The sequence below is a fragment of the Camponotus floridanus genome, unplaced genomic scaffold, assembly GCF_003227725.1.
Source record: "Camponotus floridanus strain SB8 unplaced genomic scaffold, Cflo_v7.5 scaffold13, whole genome shotgun sequence".
Lineage (NCBI taxonomy): Eukaryota > Metazoa > Arthropoda > Insecta > Hymenoptera > Formicidae > Camponotus > Camponotus floridanus.
The window spans coordinates 2,222,549-2,234,974 of NW_020229248.1; the positions used below are offsets into that span (position 1 = coordinate 2,222,549).

The window sequence follows — 12,426 nt, forward strand, 5'->3', positions numbered from 1 at the left end:
GCCCCTTTCTCGCGCCGGCAGCGATCAACGTCGTGCGGCTTCCTCTCTCCTCGTTCCTCGTCGCTTTCTCGCCCCGCGCGAATGGCTCTCATGCCTGACTGCACCGACGTCGTTTAGCGCTAGCTCCGGTTAAATAAATTTTCCCCTGTTATTTCAGTATTCTATAGAGAATGGCGCTGTGTTATTGGAAAATTGTTACGGAGCGCACAACACGCTCCATCATTTAAATTATTATCTATATATTACGTAGCGTATTAAATATTATATGGAGGGAGGAAATATTTTAATATATCTTGATGCCTTCAAACGTAACTCGACTTAATCGCGAGGTCTATGCTTCAAGCACTACGTGTTGCATGCTAGCTGCAAAATACATTCATAATATGTACTCTGATAAGCAACACCGGCCACCGGCTTGATGTTAATAACAACGGCGAGAGAATTGCATTTTTCTTTCGCGCTTTCTTTCGAAAGATGTTGCGCAACTGCCATTTTCCATTACGCGCCGCGTAATCCTCCCTTTATTACTTGCAGAAGGCCGCGGTAATACTCCCGTTCTTCGAAGCTAAATGTATCGCTACGATGATTAATAGGTGGCGAAGGGAACAAAAATTTAATTTCAAACTGTAACGTTAGCTTTCTCTCTCTTTCTCTCTCTCGTGTATGCAGACTTCTCCATTTTATTTTGCGCGAAGACCATATGTTGTATAGCGTTTACCTTTAGCGTCTATCTCTCATCTTATTATTTGAAAGTCTAAAATCATCTTCGTCATTAATATTCAATTTTAAATATAACGTATATATATTATTTCTCCGCGTTGTATAATATTCAAGAAAGCTCGAATTTCTTAATTTATGCTGATTGCATTCGAGAGGGTGAATATACGTGCGAGGCTTTTGACGCTTAATTTGCATCAATATCCGATCCTTCGTCACATCGCATATTTTTTGTAAGCGCGATCGCAATCACCCTCTTTCGTCATTCTGCCACACGTCGACGTTGTAACTAGGCATAACGTCCGCCAGCGTAGCCGTTGCGCGCATGCCGCTTATATTTACATATTTAACTAACCCAACGGCGCGAGCATTAACGCAAACACAGACGGATAATCCAGAATATATTAATCCGCGGCGGGCGCATACCATCGCTTTGAATTAACGCGAATATTCCTGTGTAAGCCCCCGCACGCGTTGCAACGTCGAATCGGACAAGTGCACCACCCTGCATGCATATTGCAGGTATGTTAATGCGTTTTCTCTTCCTCTCTCCTTCCCTCGCCCTCTTCTCTCTCTCTCTCTCTCTCTCTCTCTCTCTCCCTCTCTCTCTCTTTCATCCTCTTCGACCTCGCATGGCCGTTCTCTCGGTACAGCTGGATGCGCACTTTAACGACGTAAGTGGAGAACGAGGGCGAGGAACTATGTCGCTAACGTGGGATTATTCCTCGAATGTCTCCATCCCAGTGACTAATTTGCTTTCCGGGGAAGTGGAATGTATCAGTATCAATCATATTAACGCGGAGATAAATAAGTGTCGCTTCAGATTATGTCATAGCATTCTGTCTCACTTTGTTATTTTGAGCGTACATTTTTGAAAAAAAAAAAATGCTTTTTGATTAAGAGTTAATTTGTTTTCAACATTTTTTTAACAAGCTGTTATAAAACTCGAATAAATGCATGTAATATCATTGACATGTGTATATGTAGATATGTATATACTATATATAATATTATTATGCAATATTATAACATATTGAGATTAATATGCGTGTCGATATTATTATCGTATATAAAATAAATATCAATATAAAGCCAATAACTATTTGAGGTTTTCGCAGAAACCATTTGTCCACCATGTACGAATTATTATTATATCGCTATTTTATCGACTGCACAACGTTAATTGACTGATCTGAGAGAATGCGATTTCGCGTTATTGTTAAGGTTTATTAGAGGATATATCGATAAAAAAAAATCCTCTAGACAATATTACTCGACCGAATCAACGTTCGCATTGTGTATCGATATTTACGATATATTTTCCGCGAATCTGGAGATGTGTAAGCCCGATGATGATGAGAGGAATGGTCGAAGAGTCATAGAGACGACGGAGCTTCCGTAAGCCGCTTTCGTCCGCGTACCCTCGGGGGGATTTAAGTCTCGACTCTCGCAGATCAAATTGTCGTCAAATATTTACGGGTACGAGTACGGGGGCCATTCGTCGCGCGGTGCTTCGAGAGTATGTCGTAACTTTGCCGCGTACTTGCCACGTCGAAACGAATCGCAATGGAAGACGCTACTGATGCTATATTCCTTTTGCGTCGTCACGCGTTCGCCAAATACGTCCTTTGAATCTTAATAAGTCATAAAATCGTACCGGATTAATCTCCCATTCTTCATCGAACGGAATAGAAATGCGTGCCTTTTCTCTTTTACCGATTCCGGTTGTTTTATCGATCGTAATCAGGCTTTTACAGGGTATGTCTTTTAAGAGTATTCTTCATTTTATCTATCCCTACAGTGAATACATGGCGCTTGTATAAATTTTATTTAAGTAATAGCAATCTTTAAAATTTATATATACAGAAAAAAAAGTGCGAAATAATTTATCGATATCAGTGTAATTTGATAAATAATTTCAAAATTCTACACAAAAGCTTTATGAAACATCAATTTTAATTACTTGTATATTGAGAAAATAAATAAATAAAAATTTATATTCAAAAATTATTTATATTTAATAAATGCATATTAATATTGAGAAATTTCTAAAATTTATTGCATTTAAAATTTATTGCTTATTTAAGTATTGAATTCCTTTTATTTATATTCCTTTGTTTGTATTTGTTAATTTAATTTAATCACAAAATTAAATGATTAAATGATTATTAATATTAAATGGTTATGTGCATATTCGGAATAATTACATTATGCGGATGATTATCTTACGCGATCGGTTTGGCCAAAGTATCGTTAATCAAGAAACAAGACTGGAATTATACTTAATGTAAGTGAGATTGATTAATACCCTAAAATGCACAAAGTTTGGTAGGGTATCGCAGGAACCATCCAGAATCTCGAGAGATCTTCACTGTCTGTGAGATCTTTCAAGTGTGCTCTAGCGTTGTTGTAGTGTAGTGGCGAAGAGATATGCGAAAGATATGCAAGCTATGCTGTTCTGGTGCAGCTGAGAAATTCTCGTTTAGTTCTCGTAATTTTATCGCGTGCTAATAAGTGAAAATATATAGATATTTTTGAATTTTTACAGATATATGTATATGTAATATATTTTAAAGAATTTTTCTTAAATTTGTAAAACAAAATAATTGGGATATTTCTTTTTTTCCTTCAGAATCCGTAAAGTTTTGCTCCGTTTTTTTAGGTTCTTGTTTAAATACTTGCATTAATACATATATTAAGTTACTTTTATTTCTTATAAAATATCTATTTTCTATTTTTTAATAATATGTTAAAATATGTTATTTTTAATAATATGTTAAAAATATACAAGTATGAAAATGTTGAATAAAATAGAAATTCTGAAAGTTTCTATAAATAATATATATTAGATACTACATAAAAGAATCGATAATCATAATTGTGAAAATATTACATAAACATAATTGAAACATAATTCGTATACGTGTTGCTTATTGAGCAGATTATTTTCGGTAGAATAGTGTGTAGAAATTCGACGCGTGAAGTGTCTTGTTCGTTTGTTGACACTCATCAATAACAAGGTCTCGCAAGCCGGCATTGAGTCGATCGGCGTTGGGAGTGGGGAGTTCGGAGTGGGGATTTCAGTCAGTCGTAGTCTGTCAATCGACCTACACGTAATTTTATGTCCACATCATCTTGATAGCATTCCAAGATTATACAAAGACGTTGCTAGTATGTCGATCGAGTAAGAATCATCTTTGAAAATTAGTTTCTAACGAATATTTCTAACGATTAATTATTTATGATAGAATTAATTAATTAGTAAATTTATTTACGATAGAGAACTAGGTAGTAAATTTTAACTATCGATCATATGTTACAATCGAAGCTAACTGATTTTACTCGCATAAAATATTTGCGCACTTGAAGCTGATCTTGGCAATGTTTTGTTTTCGTGTTTCAGGAAATGGAAACTTGGAATTGTTTGATAGTGAGAGCGGACCGGACCTCACGCTATCACCTCAAACCTTCACGTCAACGGCGGAGGCCTTCATCAATGACAATAGCGACAGTCTCGGGGTTCCAGGAGACAACGACACCGGTGAGTAGATTCTGATTTCAAATATGCGACAGGGATCGATCAATTAATTATATACATATTATACGTATCCGAGATACATATTATATCCGAGAAAGGGCCGATATTTTTGTATTGGAAAAATGATTATTTTTACGTCCGTTCAAAATAGATGAATGGACGAAACTTAATAATTGACCGATGAGCAAAAACGAGTTTTGATATGTCGAGACATGTACATGTAGGAAATCGTAAAGGTTAAAAAATCAATTTTTATCTCTAACTTATCTAAATTTGTCGCGCGTGACGACGAAATTTCGGAGCGCTTAGCGCGTCGTGCCACAATCGAGGTGCTTAATTCGACTTGGGGCAAGACGATGAATTATAAGATAACTGCGACACTGCAATTCACGTGACAATGATTTTAACGTGCGACTTCCTGTAATTCGATTTAATTCAATCTGCGAGAGTGCAAAACGTCGATGGGGCGCCGAGTCGTTAAGCGACGGAACACGGGACAATGCATTAACGTAATTGTTGCTCTCCTCGTCAGCGGCACGTAGGAGAGAACAGCGGTTATAACTAGTTCGAACAAGTCGGGAGGGAAGCCGTTGTCGAGCGTGTGCCGCGGTACATAATGCCTATTGTTTCCGACAAGTATAAGGGACCACCGTCGGGACAGTCGTGCACAAGTGCAATGCACGCGCATTGTTTCTTGGGGAAATGTTGAGGGACAATCAGGGCCAGCCGCTGGGTACAACAGTAATATCAATTATTACATTTCACGTACGAATAAAGATAACCGTTAATTTAATGTATCTAAAGAGAATACGTGATAAAATTTCAAATACGATATACGCAGGGTCTTTTTCCATATAACAAAAGGTATATTAAAAGGTACACTATTTTTTTATTCGGTTAAATATATAGATATGTGGCGATATTTAGAAACAACTTGCAAATAGCGTGCATGTTTTTCGAAACTGTCAGAAATGATTACCGAACAATTTCTATTTTCTCTGCAGTGCTTTAAGACTTGGCAAAATTACCTAAATCATTTATTTGTTTCGTGAAATGTGTTATACACACGCGCGCGCGGCCTTTGATATTATTTTATAAACAGCAGCTTTCAACAAACGTGTCCAACGAATTGCTAATGTTCTATTTATGAAATACGATGCAAGACGTTGCAGTTTGTGCCTCTTAACTACGTCATTAATATCATGATGTACCTCCCACGTATGAATTCTGACGAATACCGCAGGTTGGAGCAATTCGAGCCAAAAATGATAATTTAAATGCGTATCAAAACACGTGTTTTGCATAAGCTGTTTACCAAATGCTATTTTTCACGCGTATAATATAGCTATCATTAATTATACGAGGAATATCGATTTAGCGTACGCATTTCGCTGATATACGATATTATCCCATCACGGTATCGCATATCGGTGAATCAGCTGATTAATGTCATTTAATTCATTTTGGTGATTTCGCGAATCAACAAAGACACTTTGACCGAAACAAAACTATTCCCTTTTGTTATTTTATAGATACGTTAATTTGTTATGCGAATCTCAAATCTTATATATATTTCGATTATATAAAAATACTATTTACTCCGCGATACTTGAATTTGACATTAATCAAGTCACTCGGACTAAAATTTCATAAAATCTATTTAAAATTTTAATCAAGAAATAAGATTAAATTTCTAAATCTTGAAAATGTTTGATTTTAAAGTCACGTAATTTTATTACGTAATTTTGTGGCTATTCCGATTTATATTAAACGGATATTACGCAAAACAACTCGTATAGTTTGGGCATTTTCCATCTCATTTTAGAGTTGTTTCTCTTATTCTCCATGTTTCGCGATGTAGGTAGGGAGTTTGTCCGTTTCCCCTATTACTCTTTAGTCTTCGTATACATGTATATGCTAAGATAGATTTATTGAAGTCGGTTTGTGCGACGGGCGAAACGCGCGAGGAAGTCGGCGCCGGATTTTGCCGCCAAACTCCAAACGAGCGCGGTCGGCGCGGCTCCCTTTGTGTAGAGCGTATACGTGTACATACATGCATATACGAATTGGACGTAACTTTTGCTCGAGTATAAGTTCGTTAGAACAATTTCACGTCAAGCGAGCGTTACCGATGCGATGCGATGCAACGCGACGGTGCGGAGAGGCCGCAGAGCTTCCGGCGCGGAAGGCCGCATGGATACGCGGCTCGCCTATGAATAAATCTCATCGCGGTGAGACGATATTTGCATATATCGTCTGGCACGAGACACCTCAAATATCGTTTGCGCAACTAGTGTGACACGCAATAAATAGTGTTTACTTTATATCCATAGAAATATAAATAGCAATGAAACGCTCTCTGAATAAATCTCTGTCGACGAGACAAAGATGGATAAACAAAGATGGCAAATATCATTTATTAAATGATGTTTTTTATAGAATATAATGATACAATGAAACATGAGATGAAAGAGCAAAGTGTATTTAAATTCACTTTAAGAGATTATATTTGAACATGTGACAATTTTGGAGCAATAACTGATATGTTTGTTTTATATCAGATTATGTACCGTCAATTATATTTATAGAAATGAAAAGAACGATAAACGTATAAGACTTTGTGAAGAAAGCTCATTTTTAGTAGTCTCCATAATCCGATACACACTGCAAGTCGCGGGAACGAATGGAATGAGCCGAACAGCTGGCTAGTTTGCGATAGCTCCGTTGTTCTTGAGACAATACCGTGAACTGGATCGTAAAAGGAAAAGAGTCCAATTGCAGCCGGACGTGATGTAGTTTACTTCGAAACACCGATGGTATTTGTGATTCTGTCAAGCCGCGAGATGCATGCTGTTTTTTATTCGTTTGCTATACAATTTACGAAGTTAATTTTGTTCATTTGATTAATGATCAGCTTCAATCGTTTGAACAGAAAGATTATGAACCATTAAATCATAAACGACAACATTCTTTGAAAGAATTTGGAATTTATTATATTGAGAGATAAATGTGAAAATTGTGTCACACTTTGCTTATTATATCTGATATTAAAATTTCATATATTAAAAATGTCCGCATCTCAAATATTGCATTATTATAATAATATCATAATGGATTTAATATTTGATTTTTCTAGCATATAATGTGTATATATTATTTAGCCCTAATATAACATAAACCATCTAGTTATTATTTAGTTATCGAATCTATGGATTTTTTAGAAATTTATACATTCATCGAATAATTTCACAGAGTACATAAACAGTCGATATTAATCGATAAAATTATTTTATAATCACTGAAATATTTGATATTAATTTTATATTATTTCCATTATTAATTATTAAATCGGGAAATTATTTTTTTAAATTCTACAATAATTAAAGCTTTTTTACCATGATAAATTATATTTTTCCTCAATGATAAATTCCAAGTTTTTTTAAGAAGAAGGTCGGGAACATTTTATGCATAATAATGCTGTCATATTGACATTACGTTTGCGCGCTGACTACCATTGAAAAAACATTCAAATGAGAAAAATATCTTACATATTTTTATATTTGGTATTTGACGCTTTTTTAAATTGGAAGAAGATAAAAATGGAAACTACGTAATTAAAGAAACTTTAGATTTTAATTGCCTGGTTAACAATAAAATACTTTCGATAACATAAACATGAGAGAAACTAGAGAGATTGGCGACCATAATGGCGTGACGTATTCGTGATCGATATAACGCTGTCGGCACTTTCTAAATAACACTGATCGAGATTCGTCGGTGCAATTGCAAAAATCCACAGCCCGCGGTCGTCGCAATGCCATTGGTCGAGAGATATCGAAACAGATCTACCGGTAGAAAACTCGTCCTTGGATTTCTTCGCTCGTCCTTATCCTTTCTCACCCTCCTATCTCTTCGCCTCTTCTCGCTTTTCATCCTCCGTTGGAAGGAATTCACTTCGTCGGGTAGTCCTCTGAGATTTCAATGCGCTCTCAAACATGCTGAGATTACGTCGGAGCTTATGGATTCCTTATCCAATCTTTCGATCAGGCGCACTTGGACTCAGCGTCTTAGGCTCTTAAAACTGCGTGTCTATGGAGCTCATTCGCGGAAGACTTGATTTTATGTGTCAAATGATATTAAATTGACCTGAGTTTGACAACGGCATTGTCAGTGGAAATGGATTTTTCCGACATAGACGCAAAATTTTGTCGTTTATTAATCAAAAGTTATTATTCTCATTTATTACCAAAATAAAATGTATTTAAACGTACAAAATAAATTATTATTTGTCATCTATGATACAAACAATCGAAAAGATTATTTTCGAAAATGCGATTTATTGTAAAATATATCTAAAGAATTGTTTGAAATTTACATTATAATGTTTTTATTTTAAATAAAGAAATACGCGCGAAAGCAAGAAAAAATCAGGGATGAAGGAAATCTAGACAAATAAAATAGAAAATATTACTAAATTTATGATAGTGTAAAAGGAAAGTATAGACGATTTAACGACATAAAGAGAAACTTCGTAAAAAGAAATATATAATTTTAGAGATCTAACACTCCATACATCGCAAGAAATATCACTTTTCTCGATTGTCGCATAATGCTTGCGTGTCGGGATAATTCAGTGCCGGTTGCACGCAATATTAAAATACTTCTCAGGGATGGGAGATATTGATTTTCTAACGAATGGCCCGCCGGCATAACGATAATCGTTGGTATTAACAGTGTTTAAATTGTATTTTCGATATTTCGGGGAGCTATTACCGGTTATCGGTCCAATGAGGCGGGCTTGCAAAGGTGCGTAAATATTACAGTTTACGTAAAAGCGCCAATGGATTACGGTCGTCATCGGATCCGCGCGTCGATATTACCAACGCTATCAAAATTTCTGCAGAGAGGGGAGATGAGGGAGAGAGAGAGAGAGAGAGAGAGAGAGAAAGAGAGAGAGAGAGACAGAATTTATGCTTCGATCGTTCGCCGATCGCACTCCTAACGGCAGTTAACGGTCGTTCGCCCGGCTTCGTATCGCTTTCCCCGGATCACTTCAATAGCCCAGTCGCGCTAATTTACATCGAGATCCATAAAGGCCCGAGGCGACCTTTCTCGCTTCGCTCGTGGATACATAAACAGCGTTGTAGAACGCTCGTTTCCGGGACGGGCAGGTCCCTTGGATCCGAGAGGTCGAGAATACAGGACAGCAGGTGGCGGAAGCGGAAGAGCGTAGGTAGTGCACGAGGATGTGTGACGGGATAGAGTGGATACGAGGGGAAAGACGCGGGAAGGACGAAGACGAAGAGAAGCTGCGAAGGCGACGGGAATGTAAAACGGGATGAGAGGTAGTGTGATAAGAGGAGGAGAGAAAGAGAGGAAGAGAGAGAGAGAGCGAGCGAGACGAAGGGATGGAGTAGGGACGGTTTGCTACAACCTCGTTGGCTCTAATGCGGGCTATTCAGCTCTCACAATGCACTAGTAATACGATTTCGCCGTCGTTCCGAACCGTGCTCGCGTTCTCGCTTGATACGAACGGACACGATTGACGTGAACCATGCACGCTGATCCCGATGTGACCCGCGCGCACGCATTCTCACACATGGATATGTACGCATTGGTAGGCTCGCACGCGCAAAGCACGACCTCCCGCCGGTTCAAAGTAAGTTAGTCTATGAGGAAAATCATCGATAAATTATTCCCGAAGAAAATTGACAAGTAACAGATTTTAAATATTAATATAAAAGTGACAGCTGAAACATCAACCCCTCGAGAAATATAATTTTTACGAAACTAAAACAATTCGCTCTCTCTCGTGTAATAAAAAATATGTAATATAATTAAAACTTCAACACTTCGTTTGTGAAAGAAAAAGAAAAAGAAAGAAGAAATTTATTAGTCAAGGAATCTGTATGAGAGAAACCAAAGGATTTTCAAATTCTGTGTAGCCGCTTGGAAAAAGGGATTTATCTCATCTGTGTACTTTGTACACGTGCGCCTGTCGGAAGGTTAATCAAATGTCGAAACGCTCGTCTTTGATCGAGTCGGGACAGGCATGGGCGCGTCTGTGAAAAGCTCCGCGCTCTTCAGCGGAGGCGAACTTAAATTGAAAGTGTCCTCCGGTGTACAAGAGGAACGGAAGATGTCGGGAGATCGAGGGAGGGAGGGAGAAAGGAACTGAGGAAGTTGCAGTAGTAAGGGTGGAGTTCCGCGACATAAAGAGTAAATAGCCGAAGGAACGGTCGGCTCGCCGAAGAAGAAGAAGCGGAAGCACGGAAAGAGGAAAAGATGAGAGGCTCGTCTCCCAAAGGAAAAGAACCGGTTGCAACTGGGTAAAGAGAAGACGTTGGAAGAGAAGGAGGAGGGGGAAGCGAGGTTGTGGGGGTGTAGTGCATTTTAATAATCGCGACTAAAGCGAGTGGCAGCAGCTACCTAGCAGCGTTCAAAGCCGCGCGAATTGCCATTACGACCGCTTTAGCGAGCTCCGAAAGTGGCTGAGTATTGAAATTAAGTGTCCTCCATCCGGAGGAGACGCGTATACATCTCCTCTTCTTCTTCCTGGCCGATACGGAGCATCGCGGCGCGACGTTCTTTGCACACGCGCGGAATTTCGACTCGTTCTCGCTCGACTAACGAAACGCAATTAATCATCGGTAAGTCGGGATTACCGGCCGGAGCTCTGATCTCGCGGTGTTTTATTTCCCCGTGTAATTAATTAAAATTTCTTGCAGTCTCTCCGTCCTCGGAACGACTTCTTGTCGCTCCCACACGCTCTCCGAATAAATCATTCGATGTCGCAAAGCTACTCGCGAAATAACGCCTTGCAGAGAATTGTCATTTATATTTGTCACATAGATACTTATTGATAATACTTATCTCCGAATACTTGCAAAGAGATTTTGACAATTCAAATAAGTTTGATAAAAAATACTTGCATGAATGAATGATTTAGAGATAGTTTCACTTCAAATTTCTTTACAATTTTGACTTTTTCACCGAAATTATTATTAGTGACACTTTGTAAATTTTTAACGTTTAAGATATTTTATACTTTACGCGAAGGATCCCGAGCGATTAGAAATCTTATTAGAAATTTAATGCCAGAAAATAAAGTTTCTCTAACAATAAAAGTATTCTTTCTTTAGTAAAATACTGAAATTTTTAACATGTTCAATGTTGTAAGAAATGAAAAGAAATATGTAATATTTTGCTTTATATGATTGATTCTAGGGCAATTTGCGTTCAATGAAGCATATAATATTGCGTTTCTGTATTGCATGATATCCGTTGAAAATTATTCATTTATCGTCAGAGTTTAATATCTTCTTAATTTACGCTTCATAGTTGATCCTAAGTGCTTCGTCCAAGCGCTGTATAATTAGTATGGAAGCTTTTAATGGTTGAATTAAGTATTACGACACGAAAGTTCACTCGAAGGAAATGTCTTTATATTATAGTTCATTCTCGGGAAGTTTTCGTATTTTACTGAAAAAAGCGAAAAAAGACCAGACATGCGCATATATTTTATTCAAATCAATTAAACATTTTTTAAATACATTTATATTATTCACAGATAAAATTATAAAGCGAGAGAATAACATAATTGTTCTTATGTTTTTTGCCAAAATTTTCTCCTAAAATTAAGTGTTTATTATTAAAAATGTTTTATTTAATTAATATGTATGATCTCCTCTGCTTTTAACTTAGACATGTGTGTGTGTATCTACTTTTAACTTATATATTAATATTATCAGCTTATCGAAAGTTGTTTGCTAGTAGTGCAATAAGGAAAATGTTACTTGGATTTTGCCGATATTAGGATAGAAGTTTAATCCGGAAACATAATGTTTCCACGAAATGGGCCTTGCCGATTAGCTTGCGAGTGGCTAAACGTGCGCCGTTGCAACGTGGCGAGAATAAAAATGTCTGGGTAGCAATTTGGAACATTCGCGGGAGGTGGGTAATTCGCGGCATCTCGAAGATTGGTATTACAGAGTCGAAAGGAAAATCGACTCGTAGCCGCCCGCTCGTTGCGCGAATATATTTTTATGCGATTGCTAATGCTAGGATCACGAAAATCACTACCATCGCTATCGTCCTTCTTTTTACCAAAAACAGTTCAACATTGGAACGTAATAAATATTCATGGGCTAAAAACAAGATCAAAGGGATAC

At 37.4% G+C, this 12,426-nt stretch overlaps 1 protein-coding gene across 6 annotated transcripts in view; it reads left to right on the forward strand.

The window, feature by feature from the left end:
- The window catches only part of LOC105255092, a 360,332-nt gene that overhangs the window by 230,531 nt on the left and 117,375 nt on the right, over positions 1-12,426 (forward strand). For all 6 annotated transcript variants that reach the window (XM_011264178.3, XM_011264180.3, XM_011264185.3 and 3 more), the window contains one exon: positions 4,121-4,258. In XM_011264178.3, coding sequence (XP_011262480.1) covers positions 4,121-4,258 — 138 coding nt within the window. The remainder of the gene's footprint in view (positions 1-4,120; positions 4,259-12,426) is intronic.